Genomic DNA, 13,664 nt, shown 5'->3' with positions numbered 1-13,664 from the left:
TGGCTGGGGTCGGGGTGGGGTCGTATTCTTCAGTGGTGCCATCACTGATAAGTTGCTCATGTTCCTGTAACTAAGCCTTTACCCGTTCCCATGTAAGCAACCACACTGAAACTCAGCGGGTCACAAAAGCCAAACAGACAGGAGTGTGTGTGTGTGTGTGTGTGTGTGTGTGTGTGTGTGTGTGTGTGTGTTGGGATGGGGATTTGTCAGGAAAGACTTCAGCAATATGAGAGGCAAAAGCAACTCAGATACATTATATACATCATGATACTGACAAAGTTTAAAAACAAGTATAAGAGTGAAAAACAAAACAAAACAAAACAAAACAAAACAAAACAAAACAAAACAAAACAAAACAAAACAAGGGCCTTGTAGACATTCTACATCAGGCTTTAAATGTGGGCATTTTCCAGTGTAAAACATTTCTCTAAAGACTTTGAACAACGAAGATTTTAATATTGTACAAGTATTTGTACATTTTAGTCTGTTTTATTTTACTTTTATGGCTTCCTGTTTTTTTCTTTTATCACATTTGAGGTTTTTTTTTTTTAACCATAGATAATATCTGAATTGACTGTCACTATGCAGATAAACCAGAAACTGGATTCACATTGTTCTATTTTTCATATTATGTTGTATAAAAACATACACTTTTCAAGGTAAAACACTAATTTTCTTTTAACCTTGAATTTTAAGAAATGAGGCCCCTGGGACCCAGCTGGGTTCTCCTGAGTGTCCCCCAACCCGATGGGTTGGACAGGGATAGACAGGATGGGGTCTGTGCCCTCACTCACCTCTTGGTAGGACAGCCACTGGTAAGGTTGCTCTGGCTTCCGGAAGCCAAGACAGGGCCCGTTCCCTGCAGAGAGACAAGAGGGCCTTATATCAGGGAGGACTCGCCTCCTGCCCCTGTCCACTAAGAACAGGGTGGAAATAATGGGCCATGGGTGCCTCTGGCTCCAGGGAAACGTCCCTCCAGCAGTGTGTCTCGCCTGCTGTGGCCCAAGAAGGTTATAAGAATGCAAGAACAGCGTCTCCCCGGGGACCAGGGAGGCCAGGAGTGGATAGAGCATGGTACCTAGTTTCCACTATGACTTACATGGCAGTTCCTATGGGAGATCGAACCGGGCACTTACTCGGTGGCAGGGATAGTGGCAGCAAGTATCAGGATGGCCCTCTGTGACTGCCTCCCTTTGTCTCATACCTGGGACCACTGAGGCATCTCAGGGGTGCAGGTTCCAAGCCATGGTTGACAGTGTGATATGACAGCTCTAGGCTCCCCAGGGGCTGCCCATGGAGGATGTGGAGAGTACAAGGCCTGATGTCAGGCACTCAGTGTGAAGGGTTGGAGCAAAGCTGAAGTGAGCCCTGAGCCATGTAAGTCAGCTGCTTCTCTTACTGGTGGAAAGACCAGGAGCTCTCTGCTGACCCGGGTACTGCTGTGTCCCTCGTCAGTGCCTGATACAATTTTCCACACACCTCTCCTTACCTGAGATGCTAAGCCCACGGCGGAACACCTGGTACATGGTCCGGGCATCGTCATAGTAGTGGGTAAGCAACTGAGTGCAACCCCCAATCACGGATCGCCGGGCTCCACCACTGTCCTAGAAAACAAACACACCAGAGGGATTGTTTGAGGCAGGCAGGATCATCAGGAACGGGGTCCTGGAGTGTGCACAGCTTGGATGCACTCTTGGTTCACATAGTTGAGGCTCGGAAGTGCTCACATTCATGGCCTGTTCACACCAGAGTATTCACACCCAGCTTGTTTGTGCCCACACTCAACATAACTTGTTACTGCTGCACGCGGGCCCAGTTTAACAATGTCTCACATGCATCTACACTTGGCAAGCACACGGCATTTCTGGACCAGGTCAGCAGACACATAATGTCCACATTTTCCAGGAACTCCTGAGGCATGACTCTAGAGCAGAATGGGAGTCTGTGATCACTTAGAATTAGGATCAACCTGCCAAGGTACCCTGCACCAGGCCATCTACTGCTAAGCCCCGAGGACAGCCAAGCATAGCCTTGAGCTAAGAAGATTGGTACCCATCATTGACATGCTAACACGGATTTGCTGATGACTATGCTTTAAGGGACTCTCCAAGGAACCGAAGCCTGAGAGTGTGTAGGGGGAGAACAGTCTGGCAGCAAGATCCTGGGCCCTCAACAACGCAGATCCAGAGAGGCAGCAAATGAAGGCCCTTTATGACAGGTCAGGGAATGGAATTGGGCATCTGTGCCTTCCTCTTCCCCAGGGTCCTCAAGCCCAGAACTCTTTTACCACGGCTCTGTCTGATCACTCGGTGCTATTTGGGTTGTCCTGGGATGGCTCAGAGCCGGCTAATTCTTGGAACATTGAGTCTAAAGAAAAATTAGCACCACAGAACAAACAGCCAAATGCAAAAACCGCGGGCAGCTCTCAACCGTTTGGAGTGGAAAGTTCTGCTCGGCCAGTTCTGTCCAAGAGGGACTCACGTGGGAAGTTAGAGGTGCTTGCAGTCAGATCTGCTTCATACCTGGGCAGCAGATATGACATTGCATAAGACTGTGTGCCAGGGATGGGGGCGAGAGGGCGGGCTTGTGTGTGTGTGTTTTGGGCAGGGGCACCTGGTTGGGGTTTGAGGGAGGCACAAGGATTGGCCAGGCAGGATGTACAGCATGCAGTAGCAAGCACACACTTATGGTATAGGAGGCACTGAGTGCTGGGGAACCGTGGGTAATCTGTGGTGCTCTAGATAAACGGGAGGTGAGAGCAGTGAGCGCGACAGACCCAGGAATGAGGGCTGGGCTTTGGGCAGAGGGAAGGGAAGGGTTTTAAGCTAAGGGAGTGAAATAGGCCGAATCATGTGTGTCCCAAGGAGCCCAAGAGTGCTTGCCACCCTCACCTTCATTTCTTGCCCCGGTCACCTTTGCCTAGTTCACACAGCCACTCATGTTCCTGAAGGACAGGGACAGAGACGTCTTCCTTGAAAGGGTGGGTCTTTCTGGAGGACAGGGTCAGAGGGTCTTCACTCAGGTCTGTCTGGGTGAGTTGCAGTTATAAACTGAACCAAATCCAGCTACTCCTAGTGGCTTCTGTGCTCCATCCTACCAACCACGTGCTACTCCTTTGACTACTCCCTTTACAAACTCAGTGAGGCCCAGAACCACAGAGCTCAGGGAGGCGTTTTGGGGCCTGCAGCCTGGCATTTCTCTTCTCCATTCTCATCCCCACACTGCTGGGCTTTTCCAGCCCCTCTCCAACTGACCAGGCCCAAAGAACAAGCCAGTGCTTCCCGACGCCACACACTTCCGAGCACACCTGGGCCTTCGCACACATCACTCCTTCTAGGATGCCAGCCTGGGAATCCAGATCTGCTCTCTCCGTGCCCTTCCCGGCTGGCAAAACATTGCCAGGCTGATGGTCACCAAGATATATGATCAAGAACAAAGTGAGATGCACAAGTGTGTGTAGCATGACCTCACTAAGAACTGGGGAGCTGGGTGTGGTGGTGTGCATCTGTAATCCTAGCACCAGGGCCCCAGAGGCAGGAGGATCAGGGGTTTGAAGCCAGCCTGGGTTACATGAGATCCTGTCTAGAAAAAAAAAAAACCAACCAACCAGAAAATGGTTAGGAGATGAGGTTCTTTCTTTGCTCCTGGCAGGCACAGAACTGCTAACAGAACCAAAAGTCCAGCTGCTGCAGGTAGTTTTTAGGAATGAGGCCTTCCGTTTTTTTTTGTTTTTTTGTTTTTTTGTTTTTTTGGTTTTTTTTTTTTGTTTTTCGAGACAGGGTTTCTCTGTATAGCCCTGGCTGTCCTGGAACTCACTTTGTAGACCAGGCTGGCCTCGAACTCAGAAATCCGCCTGCCTCTGCCCCCCGAGTGCTGGGATTAAAGGCGTGTGCCACCACGCCCGGCTTAGGCCTTCTGTTTCTTATGAACTATGGGGACGCACTATCCATGGAAATTGCACAGAGCAATGTTTAGAGCACAGACATAATTAAAAACAAAACAAGCCCCAAACAAACAAACAGAAGCCAACCACCCCCCCAAAAAAAACCCAACCAAAACCAAAACAACAACAACAATAAAAATTAGTTACTCTTCCAGAGGACTGGGGTTCAATTCCCAGAAGCCATATGACAGCTCACAACTATCTGTAATTCCAGTTTCAAGAGACCTGGCACCCTCCCACAGACATGCATGCAAGGGAAGACACCAATGCACATACAATTAAATCAATCTGAAACAGAGGCCATGTTCCGTGGCGAAGCAGATCTCGAGAGCTCCTTGCTGTCGAGCCCGTGCATCCCCCTGCTTACTGCTAACCGCCCTCGGAGCCAGCTGCTGCGGGAGGGAAGGCCTTGGGATGAGCTCAGCTCTGGTCCTTGTCAGCCAAGACTAAGGGCAGGAACTTGGGAGTGAATTTTCCCTGCAGCCCCCGAGGACCTTCTTAGCCTTCCGGGTGGTCAAGGTCAGGCTCTGCCAAGGGTCAGTCCTTGGCAGAGGTGGGACGACCATCTTGCTGGCAACCTTGCCCAAGATTGCTGCAGAGCCTGTTGACTGATTACCAGGGAACTCCAGGATATTTTGGTGGGGTGGGGGGTACTTGGAGTCAGGCAAGCTACAGGTTTGGCTTCTACCTTCCGGAGCTACTTTGTGTGGTGGGACAGCTCCTGCCCTGCTCACCTCCACTTCTTCCGACTGCTTCAGGAGGTTACATGGTGGCTGCAAGGCCTTTGGCCGGTGTGTGAGCCAGTAGGCAAGGACGGCAGCCAGTGCACCCACACTCACGAGGGTGGTAGCTGAGAGGCTGCGGAAAAACTGGCCCAAGTCCGATAGCTCGGGTAGCCGCAGGATCCTCAGGATCTCCTGGGTCTGCATCTTCTCCAGAAGTGAGAGAGCAATCTCTGTAGGAGATAAGAGATAGGTGAGGGGGGAGACCGGACAGACAAGCTGTGGAGGGATCGCTAGTGGATGGGCCAGAGATGCGGTCTCCTAGTACAACATGGTACAGTCCAGAAGCTGGGCACCTGGAGATGCTTTTCTCTGGTGGGAGACTAGAGCCCTCAGTACTCACACCTGATAGCCTGGCATCAATTTTCCTGAGAACCACATTCCCATGCCTGGGGCCACGGCTGACAGCTGATTCCATACCTTCCAGGGGCCAGTATGCACTGGCAGTCCTGGGCACAGAGTCTCTCGGGCCTCAGGGTCCTTTGTGACCCTGATCACACAGATCTTTGACTATGCTTGCTCCTGGGATACAGAGAAGATAAACAGATAGCAGAAGCACCCATCGCTGTGTTCGGGATGAGTCGGGTGGAGGGACACAGGCTCTACCTGATCCACCCCTGAGCTCGAAGCTAGGCTTTGACTCTGAAGGAGAGAAGGAAGGGGAATTTGCCAGAGTCCGTGGACTAGCCCAAATAGATAGCTCCAGGCTTCGTGACTTGAAGGTGATGCTGACCTGTATGGTGATATAGCCATCGTGGCACTACCACACATGGGGTACCAACAGGCACAGCTGGCCCAGTCCTTGGCCAGATATAGTTAACAGAGCAGAGGGGAGTGTTTAGGCACTAAACCGATGGAAAGAGGAAAATAAACAAGGCTAAGAGGAAGGACTATAGTGACGGATGGGTCTAGTGGTACCAGCACCTCCTTTGACATGCAGGCGGTGGCCAGGGTACACTCCCACCCACTGCGGTCTGGAGAATGTAGGGGGACATGGAAGATGCCCTGGAGGTGAACAGGACATCTTCCAGACATCTATGCCCTTCTGTTAGCTGCTAAGTGATGACACATTGGCAGAGCAGGTACGGCTCGCTAGGCTCTGGGTTCTGCACCTTGCTCAAGACTGAGAGGTCTCGGAGGAATTGGTCAGGTGTCACATGCTGGAACTCACACTGGGGCCCCTTAGTGTCCCTACCCAGTATGACCTGGAGCTAGATGCTCCTGAGATACGCATAGGTCTGCCATTCCCGCGGTTGCAGGGAAGGCTCTGGAGGACCTCGCCCTGTCTTCAGGCTGCCTCTTCATGGGACCTTGACACCATGGAAGTGCTAGCTATGGTTTTCTTTCTCGAGAAACAAAAATAAATGCCAGCAGTGGGGACTTTGGATCCACAGGATAGGAGCTAAACAACTGCTTGACCTCTTACTATTTATTCCTCCAATTAATAGTAGTCGAGCTAACCTATAACGTTGTCACATGGCATGAGGTCAATAATACACAAAATCATCGTTGGCAGAGGGAAGAAAGCTCTTCGGTTCAAGTCTCTGTTTATAAGCTAGATACAGTTAAGATACTCTACCCTCTCTGAACCTCCACTTTCCCATCTTTGAAATGGGCACAGTACCACTGGGCACGGCATAGTCACAGAACTATAGACATAATTACAAGATGCGCTTATTAGATGGAGGAGGCTGCTCAGCCCTGGGAAGAGCAGAGGCAGGACTAGCCCAGGTAGTCCAAACACTGGACAGAGGCAGTTTGGCCCGGACCCTGTGCTTCCGTGGGATGCACACCAGGTTTTCTGAGTTCCAGGGTTACTCACGAACCTCTAGGTTTGGGTGTTCCTAGAGAGCTGTCAATGCGGGCCCCTAGTCTGGCAAAGGCATAATTCCTCATCCGTGGAGCTTGAAACCTGATTTTTACCAGCAGTCTTTTTTGTTGTTGTTTAAATGTGTGTGTGATTATTTTGCTTGCATGTATGTCTATGTGCCACATGCTTGCCTGGTAAAGGTCAGAATAGAGCATCAGATTCCCTGAAACTGGAGCAAGGGACAGTTGTAAGCCACCGTGCTGGTGCTAGGAGTTGATTCTGGGTCTCTGGAAAAGCAGCAAATGATCTTAACTGCAGAGCCATCTCTCCAGCTCCTTCTGGAAAACAGTTTTCCTAAGTGACTCTCTCTCTCTCTCTCTCTCTCTGCAGGTCAACTGACTAAATTAAGATTCTCATCAACAAAGCAGAGTCACAGCTATAGACCAAGTAAATCCACCAAGGAAAACCTCTCTGGAGCGAGGGCTCTGGGCAGGTGGCCGGGTGGCCTTCTCTTCTCAGAACATCCCCTTACCTAAAAACGTAGATAGGAAGACCGAGTTCCAGCCAGACCTACCAGACGAGTGACTCACTACTTAGTGGGAAATCTAGACGCTTCTACCAGCTTTGGGGGTGGGCTCTGAGCGGAGGGCATTTTCCTTTGAGAAATTTACTGACTCAGTGGGCCCCTAATCCAGCCCCGAAGACTCCACTAGATGGTTTAAAACAATGTCAAAGAGGCTGAAAGAATATCTTCAGATCACCAGCCCTTGGCAGTTGCTCACAGACGGACAGACCTTCAGCACAAGCTAGGCATCCGAGGAAGAGGGCTAGGATGCTTGGCTCCGTCACAGGGCACACTGTGGGAGGGCTGGGTCACCCATCCACCCTCCCTCCACATGGCCTCTGTTCTCACCAACTCACAGTTGCAGGGTAGACATGAGGGAGTGGGCAGCGCTGTACAGTATGGTCTAGGCTGTGATCAGACACAAGGCGGCAGAGGAGGTGCCTGACTCAGCTATGACAGGGCAAAGCAGGCTTCTGGCAGGAAGTGGAGGCTGAAGGGTGAGGAGAATAGGGAGTCCTAGGCAGAGAGAAGCCAACATGCAAAAGCTGGAGAGTGCCAGGAACACATAGGGAGCTGAGGAGTCTACTCAGGTAATAAGGCCTTTGAGCCCCTGAAATCCTGTACAGAGGTCCCCATGGCAAGCCCGTGAGGACAGTCCCCGAGCCTCAGGAAAAGTGGGACTTGATTGAACTTCCTGACTTCCTGATTCCTAGAAAAACCTGTCCTATACACCACACTGTTTAGTCATGACAACAGCTCCTACGGTCACTGCAAGGAACTGGAGCCGATTATGTTAGCAAGTGAGGGGCATGGAATGCACCCCCTTGTCTTCTGTGGCCACCCCACCCCTGCCAACATAGACATTGCCACAGTTTTCCTCTCCTTGGCAATCATGTTGGACACACAGAAAAAAAAAAAATCGCTCTCTCCTGGTCAGAAGGACCCAGGTTCAGGTCCTGGGTGGTGGCAATGTGCCGAGATGCTAGAGTCTGGACATGGGATGGGCCAGAAGGATGTTTGCTTTGCACACATCATACATCTCCACCCACATGGACCACTGAAGGACATTAGATGAAGGACAGTCCACTGCTCCTCAGGTGGGTGTCTACTTAAGGGGCTGTCTACAGTGGCCATAGCTCCTTTGGCCTGCAAGCCTCCTTGGCAACCAGAGGGTTCTGTTTTACTATCCTTAGTCAAAAGTGCTTGCATTTTTTTCCCCCTGAGTTTCCTTTCAGACCTGGGATCCACTTTGGGGCAGAGCTGTGAGTCCAGGTCCTCTAAGGACACTGGATTCAGAGCCAGTGTCCACCACCAAACCCTTGGCATGTGGGAGGGGAGAGCAGAGACTAGCTCTGGGAGTCTTGGTCTCTGGTTATCTTACACAGCCTTGGCCTCCTCTGACCTCCTGTTACCTGGGGTGGTCCCTGAGGTCCAAGCCCAGCTGCCTCTTCCCAGGCCCCAGGAGGCTTCTCTGGTTGCAGCACCCATGGCGGGTGGGGGTATACAGACAATACCCCAGGGTCTAGCCGATGCTGCCAGTTGCCAAGTGAGCTGCTGTGGGTGTTTGTAACTATTTACCTGGCAGGGAGGACCTAATGCTCAGCAGAAACTAGCTTCCTGTCAAGCTTTGCCCTCTAGCAAGGACTCTTTTGGACGATCAAGTAGTAGCTCACCTGAGGCTTCGGCCTACCAGTTCAACCTGGGGGGTGGATGCTCCAAGCCATGCCCCTTATCATGGAGGGTGGGAGAGAACAGAACAAAGGGAGCCTCAGTAGGATACACATTGACTCCAAGGTGATAAAGTGGAAGGTACGGAGTACCAAGCACAAACCCTATAGAAATGGCCCTGGGAGACAGTGAGCCAGCTTTGAGGGACCCCTCTGCTGATATAGCTTCCGACCCCAGTACGCCACACCTTCCTAGGCTACCTTTAGACTTCTGTATGGAATGACTGTCCCTGTAGAGCTCTCAGACAGGACCATTTCCCCAGCCCCCAAACCCCAGCCGGCCACTACCCAGTGCAGCCCAGACCCCCAAGTTAACCTCTTCATCTCTCTCTCTCTTCTCTAACCTGCACAGAAGTTAATTTCCTGTTACACAGATGTGACTCTGTCACGCCACTGCCCAGACGCCTCATCTGGTTCCCTACTGCCTCGGGAGGGACCCAATGTCCAGGCTCAGCGTGTTTGCCCCGAGGATGCCCATATTTCTCTGAATCTTCTCTTGGATTTCCTTAGCATCACCCCGGATACTCTGACTAACCCTAAGGCCAGGTCTGGTGGGGTCCTGGACCTCTGCAAACCTCAGCAGCCTACAGTAATGGTGGGCAACATGAACCACCCCACCTCCCATTGGAGAGCTCAAACCACAGCCTCACCAGGCTCCAGGGTGTAGCACCCTAGTAAGCAAGTTAGGGAAAGAGCCAGAAGGTGGATTCCAGTGCTGGGCTGAACAGCCTCCAAACCTTGATTTAGACTCTTGATAGCTATGTGGTCTTGGCCAAGTCACTGGACCCCTCTGGGCCTCTTCTCAAATAAGATCACGGGCAGGGAGTAGATGCCAGGCACACGGTAAAGGAAGAGCCCCTTAGTGGAGAGCAGTTAGCTGAACCTGGTTACTTCATGTGTTTGCCAGCCAAAGGGGCTCAAAGACAACCTGCAAAAGGCGATACATTCACCATCCTACCTTTCCAGCAGGCTCCGGGCACTGAGGAGGTGGTGGAGCTGATCCTGCTAGAATGAGCCTCCCTTTCTAGGGCCTGTGGAGCCCAGGAAAAGAGGTTACCACATCTTGATCAAAGGACAAAAGTTGCGAAGGCCCTGCCCCTGGGGACAGCTGATAGCAACGGCTGCCTGCTCTGAGAAGATGGGGTTAGGAGAGGCGCTAACTGTAGGGACGGTGGCTCCCTGGTGCCTATGAGAACAGGTCTTGCAGGGACCAAGGCACAGAGCAGCTCTGTGAGGAGCTATTGGCCCCTCAAGGCCCCCACTGCCCCCCCTTCATCTGCACATGGGGCGGGCACTGGCTCAGGCCAGCTCCAAGCCAAGCAACCAGGCCTTAACCCTTACTCTGCCAGCCTGCCAGGGCCTCAACCCATGCTCTTCTGCCTTCCCTGACCCCACATTGTCTTTAGGGGAGTTGGCCATGGCTTCTCAGAGGACAAAGTCAGTCTCTCTCTCTCTCTCTCTCTCTCTCTCTCTCTCTCTCTCTCTCCTGAGACATCAATTGGAGCCCAGGGAACTTGGCTTCAACATCTCCCAATCTGCTGAATTTCTCTTCTTAGGTGGATCCTCTATTTCACTTTTTTTTTTTTTAAATTATATTTGCTCACCATATACGTGGTGTGTGTGTGTGTGTGTGTGTGTGTGTGTGTGTGTGCGCGCGTGTGTGTACAAGAGTACCACGGCATACATGCTCAGAGAACAACTTTTAGGAGTCAATTCCCTCCTTCCACCACGTGGGTTCCTGGGATCAAACCCAGTTCAATAGACTGGGCAGCAAGTGTCCCTACCCACTGGGCCACCTTGCCACCCCTCCTCTACTTTCCTCCAGACATCTCTCAGGGGGACAAACACCTCCTGTGATGCTTCTCAAGGACATTTAAGGGGCAACCAGAGTTCTGGGGGGTGAAAACTACAATGTGCCAGGTCATGGGGCTGGGGGCGGGAGAGGGCAGATCTGTCCCAGGAAGTGTGACCCACCTCACTACCACACCTGAATAACCCTAACCCGCCTGCACAGCTATATGGTAGACCCCGCTGAGCCTAGCAGTGGTCTCATCTGCATAAGGATCCAAGCTCAGGCCTGTGTGACTGAGGGGTTTCCACTCCACTTTCCCCTTGAATTTTAATTAGATTTATAGAGCCACGGATGACCGAGCAAAGGGCCTTCCCAAAGCAGGCATTGCCGGGAGTGGCTTGGTGTGTATCCCCTGTGAGATAGGGTTGCTGAGTTACCAAGTGGCTCACTCTGGAACTCTCTGGGGAGCCTGATTATAGCTCTGTCTAAAAGGGTGGCTGAAGCTCCTTACATGCAGAAAGACCCTGACTGAGGGTTACGGCAGCTAGCTACTTCCCTGGCTAACCCCATGCTTACCATGACCATGCCTTCAGCATCTGCCTTCAACAACCTTCACCTCAAGACAAGCACCTCTCAAAATTTCTCACTCACCCCAAACCCCTGCTGGAGGCCATGGCCACACACGTGTGATGAGCCAGGCTCAGGCTGAACTTCCAGAGACACAGAAACAGAAGGAGCCTTGAGATCAAAGTAACGAACAGAAACACAGTATCTTTTTCACCAGCACTGAGATAAGCCTGGCTCTCCCCAGCAGAGAGAGCACAGACCTCGGGGATAACAGCAGCAATGGTCGCTGCCCCTTCGGAGATATCTACCAGGCAGAATGACTAGAAATGATGGCTGCAGTGGACTACACTGAAGTTCCATTATTCCTCCTGCCACACTGCACACAGATGGAGGTGATCTCCACACAGGTGGAGGCCCGGCCTCATTGCACAGGAAGGCAAGTCCTAGGCATATCAAGACCCTTTCCCTTTCAGACAAGTCCATGGTGGATTGCCTTGGCCTCAGGGACAGGGGTCCATCTCATTGCTAGCCTAGACTGAGGACGTTGTCACAAATGCTGCAAGTTCAAGCCCGGTGAAGGACACATCTGCTCTCCTGGAGGGAACATGTGCTCAAGATACAGGGGGATGGATAGCTTCCTCTCGATAGGACCATGTTCCCTGAGGAAGAAAGGGTCCTGGCAGGACACACTGGGGGTTGCTAAGGTGTGAGGGGCAAACTAAACAGTGCCCTGCCTACCTGACTGTCATTTAAGAACACTGTTATTTTCTTGGGGGATAACTGCTCAGAAAGAAATGGAGGGAGAGCCAGGATGGGGACCTGAAGGACAGCTAAGCTGGGGCAAGGTGACACAATGGGTTGGGACAAAAGCCTGTAAGCTGTTGATACCTGCCAAGATCCCTCAGTGTAAGGATCAGGAGGCAGGAGCCTGGCTGTAACAAGGACCAGAGCTGCAAGCTGAGGCCAATGGGAGGACATTAAGTCACAGAAGGTTAGAGATTACAGCTGGCAAGTTGTGCCTCATGCCTTCCAAGGCAAGGTCTGTAGGTACCCTGAGGCCTAGAGATACAAAAGTGTCCCAGGCAGGCTGTGCCTTAGCCAGGAGTGTAGCTGTTATAGCCTGGAACCCATATGGCTCCTTTACCCACAGTTCCAGGTAATCTCTCTCTCTCTCTCTCTCTCTCTCTCTCTCTCTCTCTCTCTCTCTCTCTCTCTCTCTCTCTCTCTNTGTGTGTGTGTGTGTGTGTGTGTGTGTGTGTGTACCTTACAAATTAAACAATAAATTAATCAGTCTTATCTTTGGTTCAAGGTACACTTTCTGACAAAGATAAATTACCACACTTCTTAGCTGCCACTGGAAGAAATAAAAGGGAATTTTCTTCCAGTGCTGCAGAAGGCAGAGCTGATAAACAGAAGTCCGCTGTCTTCCGCACCAGCACTCTGGAGGTCAGGGGTGGTGGCTTAGCTTAGCCCTTGCGGCCTCAGCCTCTGGCCCACAGGGTTAACTTAGGGCTCAAGTTCTGGGCTCTTGGCTGGGCCAGGGACTAAGAACTCAGGCCTCCTTTTCAAGGGCAGGATGAATGGGGAAATATGCAAATGCACACCCTGCCTCCCAAGCTGCAGGGGAAGGCCTGCTGCTGGCAGGCCGGCATCACTCCACTCTGGGTCTGTCACATGAAAGGGTTTGCACTCCTGCTGCTGGCTCCTGCAGCCAGGTCAGGCCGGGGCTGTTCTCACCAGAAAACAAAAATCTCTTTCAAAGTGAAGGCCCCAGCCGGTCCAGGGAATGCTATTGGAGGCTGTTGACGCTGACCTACTGAGGGTACACGTCCCTGAATTCTGACTTCCCATCCAAAGAAAAGAGCCCAGCATCTTGGGAGAGGGCCCTAGAAGCCTCTGTTGGGCACTGAGGAAAGCAGTGTGTGTGTGTGTGTGTGTGTGTGTGTGTGTGTGTGTGTGAGCGTTAGGACAACAAATAGGATCACCCCTCCTGCAGTTCTGTTGATATTGTCCCTTTTCAAAAGCAGCAACATCGATGGCTGAGATAGCGAGGACAAGTTCGTTGGTTTTGTTTTTGTATAAGGAGACCCTGATAACTCTTGTGGTGTTTATGGTGGATGCCAAGGCAGAACAGAGGGAAGGACGCGGGGCTAGAAACAAGAAGAACTAGCAGTATTGTCACAAGTGCTTGGGTTGATTCTCCAGAGGCAGGGAAATTGGGGGGGGGGGGGAAGACAGGTCTGGACCTCCCATCTCTGAATTACAGTCAGAGCTCCATAATAGCAAACACTACCACAAGCGAGAATTCCAACACAGCCAGCAACTGCTTAAGGCCTCCCCCCCAACCCCCAGCAGTAAAGCTGTAAAATTTTCTAGGACTCTCACCAGAAAACCCTTTATAGGGAAAGGAAGCATACCAATGCCCTTGTGCACCCCCAGGGGCCCCTGGCTGTATCTGGTCAGTATGACTCCGTTCAC

At 51.7% G+C, this 13,664-nt stretch overlaps 1 protein-coding gene across 6 annotated transcripts in view; it reads right to left on the bottom strand.

The window, feature by feature from the left end:
• Acsl6 (acyl-CoA synthetase long chain family member 6) overlaps nt 1–13,664 on the bottom strand; it is a 61,549-nt gene that overhangs the window by 39,892 nt on the left and 7,993 nt on the right. For 4 of the 6 annotated variants that reach the window (XM_021213185.1, XM_021213183.1, XM_021213182.1 and 1 more), the window contains exons 2-4: nt 4,678–4,898; nt 1,490–1,604; nt 795–859 (exon numbers count right to left, since the gene is read on the bottom strand). In XM_021213185.1, the coding sequence (XP_021068844.1) occupies nt 795–859; nt 1,490–1,604; nt 4,678–4,872 (375 nt within the window). In that variant the 5' untranslated portion in view covers nt 4,873–4,898. Of the gene's footprint in view, nt 1–794; nt 860–1,489; nt 1,605–4,677; nt 4,899–9,785; nt 10,091–13,664 lie in introns of those variants that run through there. The other 2 variants (XM_021213186.1, XM_029545968.1) reach the window with 2 other exon arrangements.

This window comes from Mus pahari, chromosome 14, assembly GCF_900095145.1.
Source record: "Mus pahari chromosome 14, PAHARI_EIJ_v1.1, whole genome shotgun sequence".
Classification (NCBI taxonomy): Eukaryota; Metazoa; Chordata; class Mammalia; order Rodentia; family Muridae; genus Mus; species Mus pahari.
The sequence above is the reverse complement of the archived record's forward strand: the minus strand, read 5'-3'. Positions and strand labels throughout refer to the sequence as shown.